The sequence below is a fragment of the Crinia signifera genome, chromosome 4 (genome assembly GCF_055691185.1).
Source record: "Crinia signifera chromosome 4, ASM5569118v1, whole genome shotgun sequence".
NCBI lineage: Eukaryota > Metazoa > Chordata > Amphibia > Anura > Myobatrachidae > Crinia > Crinia signifera.
This window is the reverse complement of record NC_139220.1, coordinates 206465068-206484656: the sequence shown is the minus strand read 5'-3', so window position 1 is coordinate 206484656 and position 19589 is coordinate 206465068. Positions and strand designations below refer to the sequence as shown.

Sequence of the window (19589 nt, the reverse complement as noted above, 5' to 3'; positions counted from 1 at the left end):
TAGTGTAGCAGCTTCTCTATACCCCACGCCAGTATTTTATATTAGTGTCCTTGGGAGCTGATTCTGTATTTAAGAGCACCTCCTGAGAGGTGTTGGTTTAGTTAGAAGAAGCTGCAATCCACAAGAGGACAGGCAGTGACTACCTCTGCCTGTACACATAGTTAGAGCTGCCAGGGAGGCTTTTCCGCCCTGCATGCAGTTGCGCTGGAGTCTCTGGCTGGGAGTCCACTGTCTTCGGGTTTCTGGACACCGCTGCATGTGGCTGTCATGGACTCCTAGCCTGGCCGCATATGGCAGATGTTGAGTACCCACCTGACTAGCAGGATAGTGGGCCAATACAAAAAGGTCATTAAGGTCCCCAAATTGGTCTGCGGCACGATTGCACGGGAGCAGAGCCTGTTACCCAGACTGCCTCTAGCTCCGTCAGTGGCCCCGATGGTTCTCCTCAGATGCCTGTGCCCATTTTCTGGACTGCACATGTTACAGGCATTTAGCTGCTGCATGGGTGTGAACGCTGCTATCATCTCACTGTGGATCACAATACTAGCTGCATGAGGTCATGAGCACAGTGGTGTACAGCTTGCTATGAGAGCAGTGACCAGAGTAATACAGAAAAAGCTTGCTTCTAGTACTGTTAGAAGCACTGTGGAGGTTAAAGTGTGATTTATATTCTCCCTTTATCCTCTGTCCGGTCTCTGGTAGAATATTCCGCTCTGTATTGTTTGTGTCAAGGTTGCTTTCACCATGGCTGGGAAAGGTCTACAGCATGGGTCTTCAACCTGTGGCCCTCCAGATGTTGTGAAACCACATGTTCCAACATGCCTTGCCACAGTTTTGCTATAAGGGAGTGTTAAAACTGTAGCAAGGCATGCTGGGATTTGTAGTTTCACAACATCTGGAGGGCCACAATTTGAAGACCCATGGTCTACAGCAGGGCTGGGCAACACCAGCCCTCCAGATGTTAATGAACTACACATCCCAGGATGCTTTGCATTAGTTTTGCTATGTGGCCATGCTGAAACTGATGCAAGGCATGCTGGGATGTGTAGTTCATCAACATCTGGAGGGCCGGTGTTGCCCAGCCCTGGTCTACAGGCTCTCACTTGTACTAAGTGTGCTGTGCAGTTTTTACCGACCTGATACGGACACTGTACAGAGCAAAGATGGGCATCTCAACTCACCCTGGTGATGTTTAGACTCTCAGCAGAGCTTAAGGGGGATATTCAATGTCAGGGGCACGGCTGTCGAGCAAGCTCGACAGCTGTGCCCCTGTCCCATTCTCGCTTTGCTTGACTTCAGGTCGGTGGTGGAGAGGTGAAAGGGGAGTGGCCGCAAGTTGAGGGCGGAAATAGATGAGCTCTGGCCGGGAGCTCGCCTATTTCCGGCTTTTCTTGGCAGAACGAGCCCGACAGCTTGGGATGTCGGGCTTGTTCTGCCGAGAACCCCTGTTCAATGCTGTCGGGGAAGACAGCATTGAATAGAGCCCCGCAGCGATCTCCCCCATTGGCTTCTAGAAGGGACAGATAATCTGCAATGCAGTCTACTTCTGCTGAACTAGCCTGTGCCCAGGCTTTGGTTAAGTCCGTGGCTGGTATATCAAAGGCTTTGGTAGCTGCAGTCTATTTTTGCATCACCATAGCTTCCTGAAAATTGATTTCCCCCCCCCCCCAAAAAAGACAAATATACAGGAGGATGGTGAGTTTTCGTAGATGAGGAATTAAATATGGTATATTCAGACCCAGTTCCACAGAAAATTGAGGCTTTCATTATTAGTTTTTGAGGTTTTACACCTTCTATATTTGATTAACCCCTTCAGTGGCAATCCTGAGAATTTTCCGGGCTGTGTCTCAGTGCCCAGTCTGGCAAGCTCGGAAAATTCTCGGGAATGCCACTGTTTACAGCCGGGCAGCGCTGCTGAGTTCAATCACTAAACTCCAGCACTGCCCGGCTCCCTCCCCTCTGCGGTGCCTCAGACTCCCTCCTCCTCCCCTCCGGGTATTGTATGAAGTCTCCAGTGCTGGCTTATGACAAGCCGGCTGCCGTGGACAGGGATGCAGTGCGGGGAGCGCAGGTCTGGGCAGCCGCTGATTGACAGTGCAGCAGCGCTGCCCGGACCCAGGGAGGCAGTGGTGTTTTTTTTTAAGGGAGTGCTCCCCATTAAAAGGTCTCGTGAATTGGCCAGAATCAATAAGTCGTCCAGATACGGGAGCACTCGGCATCCTTGAGACGACAGGGAGTCAAACAAGGGTGGTACCGTCCGGTGCTTATGCGTACACAAAGGAAACAAAACATTTTTGTAATTTAAACAGCATTAATGTTATTAATTACATGCATGCAAAAGACAAACACAATAATAAAATACAAAAAATATATAAAACAAAAATAATAAATATATAAAAAATAAGAATAATGATAAGAAGAGCCTGAGCTTGTATGAGAGTATATCACCTGGGAGTAGCTGTGAGTCAATAGGGCTAGAGCTCTTATAAATTGTTTCCAAATGGGAATATATTTGATAATAGTTCTCCCAATAGGTTTAAATGTAATGATACTTTGTATAAGTTGCTACACAGCCATAGTCTTATTACTATTCCTGATGGCATTGCAGAATAGCGGAAGCACAGGGTGGGGGTTCCGATGTCCACAAAATCCTCCACTCCTGGCTGTAGCTGATGACAGGGGCAGCTTGTTACCACTGGCTTGGTGTGCCACAGATCTCACAGGCAGCACAACTCCACTCACCGCCGTCTATTGCTTGCTGGGGGTCCGTCAGTGTATCTGTACCCGGAGGTCAGCTGGTGACAGCCTAGTTGATGGAAAGTGGCTGTGGCTGTACACACCATTGCACAGAAACCAGCTATTGGTGGATTGCTGGTGATGCAATGTTGGCAAGTAGTGTCCCGTGGGTTGCCACTGTGCGAGGTGTGTTATAAGACCTCAGAAAATGCGTTTTGATGCGCTCAGGTTGGCTTTATCAATTCGGTTCACAATAAATTTAAGTTATCCTTATTGTGAAATTTATACCTATTGAGCCTGCAGGTCACTGCTGTTTAATCAAAGATCGGCCAATCCTGGGTGCCTCAAGGATGCCGTCATGACCTTTGTAAAGACTCTGGGCGCCGTGGCCAACCCGAATGGACCTGAGTGTTTCCATGCGGAATTTTGACACTGTCACAAACTTGTTCAGTGACTTAAGGTTCAGTATAGGTCTGAATAACCTGTTCAGTTTTGGAACCAGAAACGGGGTCGAATAATACCCTTGGCCCGTTGATGTTGCGGCATTGTCACAATCACTGGATTGAAACAGGGAATCTACTATTTGATGTAAACAAGTTGTTTTTAACAAATATTTTGGTAGGTTCGTTGATACAAATTGTTTTGGGGGTGCCCTATGAAGGACATGGTGTACCCATGGATCACTACTTCTCTCACCCAGGCATCTGATGTTGTCCTGAGCCATTCCTCTGTGAAAAAGAGAAGTCTCTTCCCCAGAGGGAAGCCTCCCCATCAGGTGACGGGCTTGTCTGTTTTAGGAGTAGGCTGCCTGGTCTTAGGTTTGGCTGACCTGTTTGTCTGCTGAACACTTGTCTCTTGCTTTTCCCATGGGACGAAAGGAGCTAACCTTAGGCAAGAAGAGGATGAAGCTGACTGAGGCATGCCCTCTTAGCCGCAGCGAAAGAAGCTACTATCTTGTTCAGCTCACCGAACAGGATATCCCCCTGAAAAGGGTAACGCCTCTAATGCTCTTTTGGACTGGGTTTCCACCTTCCAAGAACGCAACTTTTGGACTGGGTTTCCACCTTCCAAGAACGCAACCAGAGTATGCATCTGGCAAGTATAGACACAGTAGAGAATTTAGCAGCTAATTGTCCGGCATCTATCATGGCTTCCGAAATGTAAGCCGCAACCTGCTGCAAGGGTGGTAAACACCCGTGCATTCTTCTGAAACTGTCAGGAAGTTCAGCTTCAATAACTTTTAACCAGTACTGCACTGCCCTTGCAGCCCAGGATGTGGCGATAGTGGGCCTGTTAACTGCCCCTGCCAGACAAAATACTGATTTTAGGCATTGTTCCAGATGTCTATAAGTGACATCTTTCAGGGAGACCGTCGTCATGACCGGTAACACTGAGGGCTTCACCACCCTGGTCATATGGATATCTAGGGGGGGGGTGGGGATTTTTTCCGTAATTTGTAATCCTCTACAGGTATGGGATATCTAATGGCCACCATTTTAGGGATTGGAAATTTCTTGCCTGGAGTTTTCCACATCTCAGTTCTAATTTCCATTAAATGGTCTGAATGTGGAAATTCAGCCCTGACCACCTTGCGGGATTTAAAGACATCCACTTTCTGTGCCACTGTTGCTGGTTCCTCCTCTTCAGACAGGAGTACAGCCCTAATGGCAGTTATAAGATTAATAACATTTCCCGGTGGGGCCGGTGCCTCCCCAGTGTCAAGATCACCATCAGAGGTGTCTGCATCATTATCATTATTGTCCCCATCGGAGGAGTCAATGGTATCAGTCATTAGGGTAGACTGAGATGACGCCTGCTTATTGGGTCTTTTAGAGCCCTGTGAAGACATCAGTGTGGGTGCCAGCCTCCACTCCTTTCAGACGGTATGGAGGACCTCATGCATAGATGTAGATACAAAATTTTGTATCCATTCTAAACGAGGTCTTGTATCACTGCCCCGTGCTCTGTACTTTACCACTGGGCTCCCTGTTTGCAGTGAAAAAAGATGTCAGACATCAAAGCTTTTTTACTCAAGCCTATTCCTGGTTCTGAAGCGGATGGGCTTGATTAGGCCTATACTGAATCTGAAAGATCTAAATCCCTTCTTGCTAAAATACAAATTCAAGATGGAATCGCTTTGGTCAGTTATTGCAGGGCTATAGCAGAACAATTTCATAATATCACTCGATATTAAGGACGCGGATTTACACATTCCTATCTTTCTGCCTCAACAACAGTATCTAAGGTTTGCAGTAAAGCAAGATCATTACCAATTCAGTACCTATCTATGGCACCCAGAGTGTTCGCAAAGGTTATGGTGTCAATGATGTTGTCTCTTTGGCTCCAGGAGATAAGGGTCATTCCTTATATGGAAGACCTTCTAATAAAGGTTCCTTCAGTGTCTTGACTTCTTCAGGATGTGGAGACCACTCAATTGTTTCTAATTCAACATGGCTGGCTTCTCTATTATCCAAAAGCCCATCTACATCCGATGCAGAGTTCTTTCTCTGTATGATTCTTGATACTACACAACAGAGGATATTTCTTCCACAGGACAAGGTGACTGCCTAACAGCAGAGTTCAGTCAGTGTGAACACACAGATTGATTTCTTTACATGTTTGTATCAGATTGCTAGGTACTGTATGATGGTGGCGGCTTTAAAGGCACTACCTTATGGCTGTTTCACTCTCGGGTGTTCCGACTCAGTCTTTTCCAGTGGTTGGGCTCACATCTTTCAGAGGGTGTCCCTAGTCCCATGGACTCAACAATCTCTCAGCTGGCTGAATGTACACTGTGGTTTAGAGTTGTTGCTTTGGGGTGTAGGATTGGACTCTTCTCACCACTTATGCAGTGACGTGCGGGGTGCACTTTTAAGGTCCTTGGATGCCGCAGGAGCTTTGACTTACTAATATCTTGGAGTTAAGAGCAGTCGTCTTAGCCCTACAACCAGATTAACACTTTCTTCAGGGCTGAACAATTCTGGTCCAATCTGACAATGCCCTGGCTGTGGTGCATATCAACTGGCAAGGTGCCATGCAATAATTGTCCAGGACTTTGGTATGGGCAAACACCTATACAGAAAGTATGTTGCCCATATTCATTCCAAGCATGGAGAATTGGGAGGCAGACTACCTTAGTCACCAAGACATGGATCCCAGGAATGGTCTCTTCACCCTCAGATTGCTGATTGCTGATTTTAAGGAAAAACAACAAACTGCGGTACTTGTTTCCTAGCACGGCACCAGCGATTTTTATCTTCAGCATCGGGACCTTAAAAAATCGCGTCTATCGCATCGCATGCAACCAAATCGCATGCGATGCGATCGACGCGATTTTTACATTGGAAACAATGTAAAATGGTCCCTGAGACCCAATTTTATATTGATCCCAATTTTAATTGCATACCCCCCTCATGGGTGAAATGGCCCCCCATTGTTAACGCCACCACACTATTGATGCCAACCAGAAGCATGACGAGCGGTGGCGGTACGCGTCCTCCGACCTTTTCATACCCCCACTATCCACGTCGGCGTGGAGTTGATTTTATAAAGCGTGGCGAGCGTCGTGCTTCAGGCTTGGTGGCTCGCCACACTTTATAAAATCAACTCCACGCCGACGTGGCTAGTGGTGGTATGAAAAGGTCGGAGGACGCATACGGCTGCGCTCGCCATGCTTTGGGTTTGCGTCAATAGTGGGGTGGCATTAACAATGGGGGGACACCTCACATACTTAAAACCAATGACGGTGCATATACAATAAAAAATTGGGCCATTTCCCATTGTTACCTATGTAAAATCGCATTGATCGCATCGCATGCCATTATAATGGCGTGCTATGGTCGCGATCAACGCGATTTTATCATTGAAAGCTAATTTAACATTGGGCCCTATGTAAAATCGCGTTGATCGCGTCGGTCGCATCGCATGCCATTATAATGGCATGCGATGGAACGTGATTTTCTCCTTGCCGGCAATTAAAACACTTAATTGACAGAAAATCGCTTCGATCGCATACCAGAAGTTACCTTAACTTAAGGTATGCGATCTACCACGACGGGCGCCGTGCTAGGAAACAAGTACCCAAACTTCCATTACACTTCTCTCGATCCAGATATCCTCAGATTTTGGAGTTCGATACACTGGTATCTCCATCTGTTGCCTCATCTCCAATGGCTCAAGAGGGAGCATCGCAAAGTCTTCTTGTTAGCGCCAGACTGGCCCTGCAGAGCTTGGTACTCCAACCTACGATGTCTTTTGATCAATGTCTGGCACATTCCTCTGAGGGAAGACCTGTTACAACAAGCCCCTTTAATCTTTCCAGGCTTGAAGAGGCTTTGTTTTTCAGTGTGGTTGTTGAGCAAGCTCTTGTAAGGAAAGGGGTATTTCTTCAGCAGTCATTCATACTATGCTTAGCGCATGAAAGGAGGTTCCATCACATCATTACTTTCTTATTTGGAAAGCATATATTGCCTGGTACAAGAATAAAGGATTTTCTTGTTACTTGTGTATTATCACGGTGCCCGATTTTGAACTAAATCGTATATGATATCGCATACGATTTGTGGCTGATTCAATCTGCGATGCGATTTCGTGGACGATTTTTGTCAATTTCCTGCTGATTTGCATGCTATTCCATCCTTGCACATCTCCGCTATCCAAGTCGGCCAGAAGCGTGGCGAGCGGACGTGGTGCGCATCCTCCCGACCTGTTCATACCCCCACTATCCACGTTGGCGTGGAGTTGAATTTATAAAGCGTGGCAAGAGGACGTGGAAAACGATCCTGAAGCATGGCTAACGCAGCGAGCTCCGCGAGGGGACACTGATTGCTTGATGTGTATTCCAGCTGCGCTCGCCATGCTTCGGGATAGTTTCCCACGTCAGCTCGACACGCTTTAAAAAAAAAAAAAAAACACACGCCGACGTGGATAGTGGGGGTATGAACAAGTCGGGAGGACGCGTACCGCGTCCACTCGCCACGCTCCAGGCTAACTGATAGTGGGGGTGTGCAAGGTTGGAACAGCATGCAAATCAGCAGGAAATCGTGGAAAATCGGCCACTAAATCGCATCCGATTTTTGCATACAATTTGCTGTCAATTTTCGGCCGATTTCGTGAGCGCTGTGATAATACACAAGTACCATTTTCTCGTCTTACTTGCAAGACGTCTAGACTATTTTCTTCAGGTGGGTTTGAGGACTGGCTCTGAAAAATTCAGCTCTTTCCATTTTTATTTTCAAAAGAAGTTGTGCTGCCTCCAGATGTGCAGATCTTTTTCCAAGGGGATACTTTGAAAACAACCTCTGATTGTGCTTCCTACAGCTCTGTGGTATTTGGATATTTTTGCTTCCTTCAGTCATCTTTTTGAACCCTTGGAATCAGTAATGTTATGCTACTTGTCTGCAAAGGGTGCAAAAGATTAAGGAAAAAATGTGTGCAGTGCTGGGGAATGCAATAATGTGGTGTACAACCTAGCAGCCACCACAATGGAGGAATGCTAGCCTCCAAAATTCAAAAAAGAGAAGAAAGAAGGATTTGGGGCACTTGGAAACAGTTATAATAAAAAAATTATTGAACATACATTTATAAGACAACAATAAATGAAAAACAAAGAAATTGACACACAAAAAAAGTTCCAATAATGGGTAGTGAATACCAGGCAGATACCGCCCGGGGGGGTCATCAATTAAAGTACAAATGACAGTTCATCTTTATGCAATAGCACGCTTGGCAAATCAAAATGTTGATTAAAACATGCAGTGGCAGTGTGCAACAAGTCTTAGGTTATCAATCTGACGAGTATAAAACAATAATTCTTAATGCTGGAATAGCATCTGACAATAGGGTAGATTGGTGCTGACTGCCCGGCTGCCTGTTTTCTATACCTGGCTTAGTAGCTCAAACTGTCGGGGGGGGGGGATTCGGGCTTACCACTTGCAGCTTGTGGATGCTGTGCAGGCTCCAGCCATTGCAGGCGTGTGTATGGGCATAGTAGATGAGTGCCGCTGGTTCACAGACGTGAATTTCAAGTAATTTATTTAGCTCTATTTATACTAATAGAAATCACTTATAGTGACTATGGCATTTTTTGTGGATATTTTGATAATCTCACAGCAACTTTGGCACTCAAAGGGTTAAAGTGCCAGCACCCAGTAACTACCAATTTATACCCATTATAACTTTTCAGTGTCCCCTGTGGATTCATAGAAAAGGATTCATCGGTATATACCAAAATCCCATTTTTCAGTCCACAAAATGAATGCCTACACTCATCTGTTGGGATATGCTAATAAAATATGAAAAACAACAGACGTATGCTCCAGTGAAGAAAACAAAAATAGTTATAGTTTATAGTTTGTCCAAATAGATGACTGAGGTTATTACATTTTATTTATAAGGTGCCACAAGTGGTTTGCGGCACCATACATAGGGCACATAAATTAGAACAATGTGGGTTACTCAGGAATAAACATAACATTAACTTAAGAACAAAAACAGAGCACAGGTAACAGTTAGCAGCACAATTATTCATACACAATACAGCTGAGATGTAGGAAAGCAGAGAAGTCTGCATATTACCAAAGAAAAGTTGGCAGATGTTTTGCTGTAGTGTTTAATACAATGCACCAGAGACTCAGGAACTTGTGGGTCTGTATTGGTCGACTATTTACAGTGCCTTGCTAAAGTATTCACACCCCTTGGTGTGAAGGTTTGCAATTGTGTTACTCTAGCTCAGGGATAGCCAACTCCAGTCCTCGAGAGCTACCAACAGTTAACATTTTCCAGGTCTCCTCACAGATCACAAGTGAAGTAATTATCTCTACCTGTGGATCTTTAGTAATTTGTCATTGAGTGAAGAGTGCACCTGCTAGGTGGTCTGGAAAACATGAACTGTTGGTAGCTCTTGAGGACTGGAGTTGGCTACCCCTGCTCTAGCTGAAACCTCAGGTAACGCAACAAGGAGTTTAACCCTTTTTCCTATGTTTTGTTTTTCAAAATTTTTGAAGGTTTTCATCATTTTATTCACAAAACATGCTTACAACTTGGCTTCACAATTGAAAAAAAAATCTTCAAGCAACAAATAGGACAAAATAACAGAAAATTTCAGCATGCAGAACTCTTCACCCCCCCTAAAGTCAGAACTTTGTAGAGCCACCCTTTGCGGCAATCACAGCTGCAAGTCGCTTTGAATAAGTCTCTATAAGCTTCCCACATCTTGCCACAGGGATTTTTGCCCATTTCCCAAAGCAAAACTGCTCCAGCTTCTTCATGTTGAATGGTTTCCGCTTGTGTACAGCAATATTCAAGTCTGTCCACAGATTTTCAAATGCACATGCCAATTTTCATATTTTTATTTAGAAAAATTACTTAATATATATTTTTCTCATTTCACCACCAACTTAAACTATTTTGTGCAGATTCATCACATAAAATTCAAATTAACAAACGTTTAAATTACAGGTTGTAATGTAACAAAGTACAGATGCAGCAGCTCTCAATGGAGCTGCACCTGGCAATATAATCGCCATTCATTGTCCTGCGCCAGCTGATGGAAGGGGATGCACGCACCCCGCTCTGTCAACGGTCCCCTGCAGCCCCCACCAGCTGCTCCCACTCCCTGCCAATCTCGCTGAAGCGGAGATGGGCAGGAAAGCCATTGCCCCCCGCCTTGCTGACGGGGATACGTCAGATGGAACTCCTGTCCACCAGCCTGCACCAGCTCAGGACATCTGGCGATCATGCAGGCTGGCTAACAGGTGCTCCATCTTTAGGTAAAAAGCCAAAAAAGGTGAATACTTTTCAAAAGCACTGTAATTGCAAGTACTAAAACATACCTGAGCAACTTGAGCTACATTAATCCTTTCCTCTGGAAATAGTTCTGAGGGCTCAATCTGAAAAGCATAGAAAGTAAAGTGTATATAATCCACCAATGATTATGGTTAAATAAATGGCCGTATGATCAACAAATTTCTGCTATAGAAAGACTCCCACACCTGTTCCTTCAAGTAATATTGAAGCTTCTGAAAGCAGCTCTCACAGTTTTCCTGGGCTTGCTGATTGGACTCTCCATTGAATTGTACTCTGAACATGCGTGACTCATCCTACATGAAAGACATACAAACTCATACACTTGTGTTCTTCAAAGGTTTTCTACATGAAGTAGCTAAAAACTCAAACACGAACTTTAAAATCATGAGCAGCTACTTAAAGATGTAAGAAATGGGCACTTTGGGTCACATTAAATTATAATTGAGCTGACTTCAACAGCCTCCATTGCAGAATTAAACGTTAGTGAGGTAAACCGCAGGCCGGGCAGCTCACAGACAATGTCTAGTTTGACAGTCAATAGGCCAACACCAAAAGTTCAACAGTCAATAGGTCTACATTGTTAAAAGGCTGTCATGACTTTTTAGTCTCCACTTTTTCTTTTTGGGGGGGGGGTATGAATTACCAATCACGTGGACTTTGACTGGGAACCGTGTGCCAAGCATAGTGGTAGTGAAGTGGGGCACTTGGCTGAAGCATTGGGAACTACAGTATGCAAAGGTAAACGCTACACTAATTGGGGTTCACATGCTCAGATGTCAACACGAACACCAGCAGCACTCCTTGATATATCCTTTGGATATAAGTCTTCCTAATATTACATAGGGATCCTGCACCCAGCTTTTCATTATATATTAAGCCCTCCCCCCCCCTGAAGTTACTCACTGTCCAAGTTTATACTGCCATTACTCTGTGTTTTGACAGTGTAAAATTCTCCCGTGCAGTTTGCTGCCAGTAATGACAAGTGGGAAGTGGCCCCCTATCTAAGTGACTCGGGCCCCCCCATATGATATGCTCTTTGAAATATATTTTATACTGCCACCAAAGTCGTTAATTAGAAAAGTATCTCTGTATTTAAATTGAATATCAATATGAGCAGACAACATTCTTAAATGATTTGAAGGCGTATGGTACAATACAAAATTATACACTAATTATCTTTCATTGCCATGGAGACACACCACTTTGCACCACTTGCAGTTCAGTCTGCAGTGACATCAGCGCCTCCTTATGCTTTTGCCTGAAAGCTACCTGTGCTGCCCCCAGACATAACTGATCATCTGCCAGCACTGACACAGAAGGAGGAAGCAGCGGCATTAACCCTACATGCCTTAGCAGGAACCTTGGAGACAGTACACAGCCGGTCATAGTGAGAACTGATTCCTGACTGCACACTATCCTCCATCTTAATATAAAGACACAATGACTATACGGACACCGCATACTTCCATGCCACTCGTTACAGAGAAAGATGATTTCATGGAAAAAGAGGGAAGGAAAAGAAAGAGGGGGATTCGGGGAGAAAGAGAAAGAAAGGACATCAAAGGGAAGGTTTCAGGAGGTAGGAAGGTGCAAGAGAGAAAGCTGCAAATGGGAGTGATAGTGTCAGGGAAGATAGGGCAGAGACAGGAGAGAAAAATAGTTGCAGAGAGAGAAGGAGGAAGAGAGGGTGTCAGTCATATGAAAGAAAGTTTATTAAGAAAGTGAAGGTTTCAGGGGCATAGGTGGACAGGGGAACAGAGGCACAGGTGGATGGTTGGAGACAAAGGGGGCACAGGCGAATATGTGGAAGGGATGGGGGCACAGGTGGAGAGGAAGGAGGTTGATGGGTGGAGGGGAAGGGGCCACAGGCGGACGGGTGAAGAAGAAAGGCGCAGAGGGACAGATGGAGGAGAAGAAGGTGGACAAGTGGAGGGGAAGGGGCACGAGCAGATGGGTGGAGGGGAAGGGGGTGCAGACGGACGGTGGATAAGGGGGCACAGGCAGGTGGAGGAAGGAGGCAGATGGGTGGAGGGGAAGAGGCAAGAGTGAAGTAGAAGCTGGCACAGACAGATGGGTGGAGGGGAAGGGGCAAGGGTGGAGTAGAAGGGGGCACAGACAGATGGGTGGAGGAAAATACACATTTGGGACTGGTAGAAAAGTAAAGTTATGGCAACAGGGTAGTTTAGCTGATTGATGTGCAACCTGTGTGAGATGGTTAGTGCAGGAACACTAATGCTAAAATACAGCATTTGATCAATTCCTGTACAGTCACTTACTGTAATAAGTGCAGAGCAGTCAATGCAGCATCCCCAATGCAGTCCTGGATGCTCCAGGCAAACAGCGACTGCCAGGAGACTACAGCCACCAACCAGCAGTAAGTGAAACCCGGAAGTGTGCTGGGGTCTCATTGGCACTCTGATCAGCAGACGCCACAGCCTGCCGCATCATCCCCACACAGCTCTAGATGCTGCAAGCGGGTGAATGAGAGATGCAGTGACATGGAGGCAGCCAGTGATTGCCGGTCAGCACCCTCTTTGGTTAAACCACTGCTTAGCGAGTCCCCGGTCATTCAATATGCACTGCGCCGGGTCCCCGCTCATCAGATATGCACGAAGCGGGGACCCCCTCACTGCTGCCTGGGTCACCGCTCCTGCATATCTAATAAGCGGGGTCCCAGCGCAGCATACAATTACCATCTGCTTGTGTTGGGGCCTGGGCACTTCTGCACAGTCTCCCACCCTGTTGGCTCGGAACATCAGGAGACAATGGAGCCAGAGCCCCCTTTAAGGCTGGCGCCCAGCAGCAGATGCCTCCATTGCCTCCGGGAGCTCTGCCACTGCCTAGACCCGAATAAGTGCTGGGGAAGAAATAGCAGCCACACATGCGGTTTGTTACTTACTTTTCAGTACCCTCTTACTATCTCCTATAAGCCTAACTTTCAGCATAATGCAGTACCTAATTCCTTGTGGAAGAAACACATATCACCACAAACCATTTGCTGATAATACTATATGATCCTACCGACTACCAACCAACGCTAATAATTGTCTGCTCATATTGATATTCAATTTTTAGATAGAGATACTTTTCTAATTAGCAACTTTGGTGGCCAGTATAAGCATATACGCTCTCTGTTCCTCTGGGAATCATTCACCTGATACAGTATATTTATTTAATAACATTATAAGATTTGCATTTTATAAGCATACTGTGCTGGCTTTTCCATACAGATGAATCAGCCTTTTAGCACAAATATTGACTAATGTGCCTCAAAATTATTTATTGAAATCAATTGTTAGTGTTTTTTGCCTTAGGCCTTGTGAATTAGCCTAATTAGCACTCGCATTAATCAATATATCTGGAATTGATTCATTTTAAATAATTGTTGTACTTTGTGACTTAATAAATTAGTGTGAACCTTTGTGTTATATTGTACTATACGTCTTCAAATCGTTTGGAAATTTTTCCTATGACATAATTTCCAATACTACTATAAAAAGTGTATACTACTGGTTACACACTTTGCTTGTGTCCACAATTTAATGCCTTAAAACTAATTGTGACCAAACTATTCTTGCACCTTTAGACTAATCATCATGAACACTGACTAATGAGTCCGGATTTCTGATTCATTGACAAGAATGGTCTTCGTTGATTTGTGTGCCTTCAGGTTGTTTGTGTGTGTTTGTATGTTGTTGCACATATGTAGATTATATGGGAGTTTGTTTCCCATGTCGTTTTAATGTACAAGCCAAGGTGTTAAACCCAACCATGACAAAACAGCAGCCATCCAGCACATGCCCCTGTCGCTGGAAAAACAGCCTCCAACATTTCTTAGGAAATAAAAATTACCTGTACAAATTCATCCCCAATCACTGCAACCATGTGACAACTTCTACACCAAGTGGTATTGGTTGGAACCTCACCACACCGCAGTGTAAAATTTTAAGCGCATGATCACCAGCCCACCTGTACTGCAATACTTCAATGTACACTTGCCGGTGGTAATTTCAGCTGATGCCTCACAGCATGGATCGGGTGTGGTCTGCCTTCAAAAGAACAGACCAATTGCTTTTCATTCCTGGGCTCTGACAGAAACAGTATCCTGTTACAGATGCAGCCAGCGTCATGCTTGCAGGGGCAGGTGATTCCACCCTGTTCCGATGAAGCTTCCCACCACCGTCTGCCGCCGCCATCGCCGGTTCCCACCGCTGCCCCAAACCCCCTCCCCCCAACCCTGCTTGCCTCCCTGAAGTGGAGACGGGCAGGGTCATGCCACCCAGCTGCCGAGTGACTGGGACGCAGTCTGATGGAGTCCCTCTCCACCAGCGCTCGCCAGCGGGGAGGTTCTGGCGAACGCTGACAGTGAAAGAGGGGCTCCACCTGTATGTACAGATTAAAAAAAAAGATGCTGTTGATACAGTTGGCCAGTCACTGTTGAAACTGACCACCAACCGCTCATCACCATCATGAGAAAGCATATGCACAATGCTTCTGCCCATATACAAACGACAATGCTCAAATTACAGATGGCAAATAATGGCGTGGAAAATAGTTTTTTCTGACTGATACCCTCTCCAGAGCACTCCTCCCTCATTCCGCACCTCTACAGGTTGATATTGACTATGATGTAATGACTGTTCAAATCCTATCCTCTGCCCGCATGAAGAAACTGCAAATAGAATCTCTGGCTGATGATTTGTGTCAACGACTATCTCAGGTTGTTCTGTAAGGCTGGCCTCAGTCCTCCATTGAACTTCCCCAAGACATGCGCCCATTCTTTGCAATGCGAGATGAGTTATTTCTGTCAGACGGGATCATCAGAGATTTGTTATTCCCTACACCAGGCATTCCCAACCATTGTCCTCAAGGCACACTATCAGTGCAGGTTTTAATGATATCCAGGCTTGAGCACAGGTGACTTAATTAGTACCTGAGTGATTCTGATTAAACCATCTGTGCTGAAGGCTGGATATCATAAAACCTGCACTGTTGGTGTGCCTTGAGCATTGTGGTTGGGAATGCCTGCCCTACATCTTACAAAAGTACTACACAAGCAATTGCACCAAGGATAGGGAAGCTCAGGACCAGGGAACTTCTCTATTGGTCCACCATGTTCAATGACATTGAGAGGGAGCTTTCTATTTAAAGGCCCATGTGCAGCACTTCATGTACATTACCACATGAGCGTCTGCAATCACATAACATCCCAGATCTTCCATGGTCCATCACTACAGCTGCTGTTTTCTATGAAGGGGTAAGGAGTACCTGGTTCTTGTAGACTCTTACTCAGGGTGGTCGAGATTGATCACTTGAGGGATGTGGGGTTGTGAGCTGCGCTTAGGCAAAAAAATGGAGTTATATATTCTATAAATGGGAATGAAAAAAATGATGGATTGGTTGATCTAGTACAAAGAGATTTAATATCTAAAAATAGCACATAGCCAAAATACAATTGAAAATCTTAAAATGCGATACATATAAAATTCATATCTCACCAGACCAAACTGGGGTGTATGTATAGCCCGAAAAGTCCCAAAGAAGTCCTATGTAGGGCTGAGACAATAAAGCGTCCTGTATGGTGCTTGGATGGTAGACCCAATTGGGGCAGTAGGGAGGGAGGACCAAATGTGGGTATGAGGAGTGGCTCAAGTTGACACGAATTGCCGACTCCCTCCGCTGGATGTTTTTGTAGCGGGATGTGGTCCTCAACCTCTACCTTCCTGCTAAATTTGTAATCCAAATCGAGCCAGTTGGAGATGGTAATGCCAGGCCGTGGTCTATAGATGACCCGATGGGACCCACAGGTGGTGGGGCTTGGTTGGTGTCCCTGATGCAGCAGATGGTGGGGAGGATTCGATGGTGTAAGGCAGGAGCGGCCCAGAGTGGCACAAATAACCGTCTCCCTCCGCTGGATGTAATGAAGCGGGATATAATCCTCGACCTTACTGCTGAGACTTGGTGGTCCAAATGGACAAACGATGGTAGGTGGGCACACACAACAGCACTTCCGGGCTCTTTGAAGATACCAGTTTAAAGTTCTGGATGGAGATAAAAAAAAAAATCTGTGTCCTGACCGGTTTCGCTGCTCCAGGCAGCTTTGTCAGAGGATAACAGGTTAGAAACATGGCAGGCTATTTATTTCCTGTTACATGGGTCATGTGACCGAGTTAATTAGATCAACCAATCCGTTTTATAAATACATGAAACGCTAAAGTAGGAGGCAAATGATTATATATACATTCACAGTAAGATGAGATAACTGGATAAACATTCAGATAATGTGTATTTTTCCTTTGTAATGTACATAGGTAGTGTTTATTAACTGGTAGCTTTAATAATGTTTACATGGTGGTCATGGCAACTCACATGACCTTAATAGACAAGCGCTCCGATTGGAAGGGCATCTGATTCATTTCCAGGGCATTTAGCCATACTTCTAAATAGGCTGTGGGGGCGGGGGTTATTAGCCCTTATCGCGTCATCCGGACTTCCGGTAGCGCGACATGATATTATGTCCCATGTGTTGGGAGTTGTTGATGGAATGGGTTCCAGGGCAGAGGTTACAGCCCCCTTAACCGCGTCATCCAGACTTCCGGTGACGTGGTCAGTAGGGGAGCGTGTTTTCGGAGGTACCGCCAGTACCTTCTGTTTGGCGCGTCATTCCGACTTCCGGTGACGCGGCTGATGGAGGACGGTGGTATCGGGGGCGGGGACCTAAGGCTAGAATCGCCTGTCGCGTCACCCGGACTTCCGGGGGGGCGCGGACTGGTGTTTGTCATACACTCCCCTATGTGGGTATGTTAGGGGGCGGGTATTCTTGATTAGGTGTCATTCAAGTGGGCGTGGATCTCTCCAGCTTCATACACTGGCCCAGTAGACGTTCAGAGTATATTATACACATGTATCATAAACAAACAGAGAAATGGAGACAAACTCATTTCGGCATGAGCGATCCAATATAGCATCCTGTGTTATATTACAGGACAAAGGTACTAATTTCTAAAATACCTATGTTGCTGTATTTGGGCAAGAGTAAAGAAGGGCTGCCCTCTAGTGGATATAAACTAGAGTACATTTGGGATATTTTGCTTATGTTAGGCCACACAATGGTGTTTATACAAAGGAAAAAAGAGAGAATATACAAAAAAAAAATGCAGTATATGGGATAATATATATATATATAGTAGAATAGATGAGTGGATGGATGACATTAATGTTGGAGATCTAATTTCAGATGAATGGACAGGGAAAGGGTGGAAAGGATATACAATAATTTCTTTCAGTTGATATTTTAACATTTTAACACAAGATTACATGTTGTACCAAAAGGGTAGGCATATAGATATACACACAAATGAACAAGTGGGATGGTGTTAGATAATAGATGGAGTGGGACCAAACATTCTAGATGACTGAGTTGAGTTCCACCATCTCGTTGAGGCCTTCTGGGTGGATAGAGTTCAGCAGGTGCATCCAGAAAACTTCCTGTTTGCACAGTCTGCTGAACCTATCCCCCCCCCCCCTGTTGGTATCTTTAATGTGCTCCACTCCTATTAATTCTAGAACTTGGGGGTCAGCATTGTGCCTCTCGAAAAAATGCCTGGAGACACTGTGTGAAACCAGACTCTTTTTTATATTGCGACAGTGCTCTAGGAACCTAATGCGGAGTTTCCTAGTGGTGCGGCCCACATATTTGAGTCCGCATTCACAGGACAGAACATAGATTGTATAAGTAGTGTTACAATTTATGAAATTTCTAATAGGGTGTGTTTTGGTATCCACCATAATTTGTGTGGTTTTGGCATTTTTGATGTGTGAGCACGTGATACATCTGGAGCTCCCACATCTATAGAATCCTGCCAATTGGGAGGGAAGCCAAGTCGTGAGGGGTGAAGGGGTGGTACTTGAGGGTAAAAAACTGGGTGCCAGAATACTTTTTAAGGGAACGGTTTTTCTTAAAAATGAATTTGGGCTTTTTAGGTAATGTCCCTGTTAGAAATGGGTCTTGATGCAAAATATTATAGTTTTTACAAACAATACTTTTAACTTCGGTATGGTGGCTTGTAAAAGTGCTAATAAAGGCCATTCTCATGTTATTCGTATTGGCATCTGAATGTGGATCATTTTTTTCTCTTTTTTGGACTGAGTAGTTGCTCTCGATCCATATTTAGTACCTCTTCGAACGCCTTTTGGACTAGAGGAGCAGGGTAACCCCTGCTTCTAGAGGAGGACATCATTTTTTCTGCTTGTATTTCAAAGTCTGATAATGAGGAACAATTCCTCCTAATACGTATGAGCTGTCCCTTGGGAATACTTTTTTTCCAAGTTAAATGGTGTCCACTACGAAAGTGGAGGTAAGCTTGACTCCCCACCTCCTTGGTATAATTTTTGGTCACAATTTTATTATCTTTTATGGAGAGGGCCACATCCAGGAAGGAGATCTCCGTGGGGTGAAAGGTATGAGTGAACTGTAAATTATATAGATTACTATTAAGTGTTCCAACAATATCCAGTGCTGTTTGTGCATCCCCATCCCAAATCATAAAAAGATCATCTATGTACCGACCATAGAGGACCAGGCTCGCGCCACAGCTGCCGCCCCACACATGGTGGTCCTCGACCTCCCCCATGTATAGGTTGGCATAGCTGGGCGCGAACCTGGTCCCCATGGCGGTACCCATCACCTGTAAGTAGTAGGTGTCTTGAAATAAAAAATAATTGTGCTCTAAAATAAAGGTGATGCAATTGAGAAGAAACAGTCTGAGCTCCACCCCCAGGTCACCCTCTTTTTCTAGACGTTTCTCTACAGCTCGACGTCCCAGGCCATGTGGGATGTTGGAATACAGGCCTGTGACGTTGAGCGTGAGGAAATTGTAAGAATCTCTCCATGTAATCTCTTTGATGAGTTTAAGAAAGGATGTAGTATCCTTAATGTGTGACCTGAGGGTGGAGACCCTAGGCTGGAGAAAGGAGTCCACAAAAAAGAAAGGTTTGAAGTTAAAGAGTTAATGCCCGAAATAATAGGTCTCCCTGGGGGTGCTGAA

General features: G+C 45.2%; 1 protein-coding gene across 3 annotated transcripts in view; it reads right to left on the bottom strand.

Annotated features, from left to right (window-relative positions):
- REC114 (REC114 meiotic recombination protein) overlaps window positions 1–19589 on the bottom strand; it is a 154361-nt gene that overhangs the window by 1799 nt on the left and 132973 nt on the right. For 2 of the 3 annotated variants that reach the window (XM_083183574.1, XM_083183570.1), the window contains 2 exons: window positions 10728–10835; window positions 10569–10625 (listed from right to left, as the gene is read on the bottom strand). In XM_083183574.1, coding sequence (XP_083039700.1) covers window positions 10569–10625; window positions 10728–10835 — 165 coding nt within the window. The remainder of the gene's footprint in view (window positions 1–10568; window positions 10626–10727; window positions 10836–19589) is intronic. The other variant, XM_083183575.1, reaches the window with a different exon arrangement.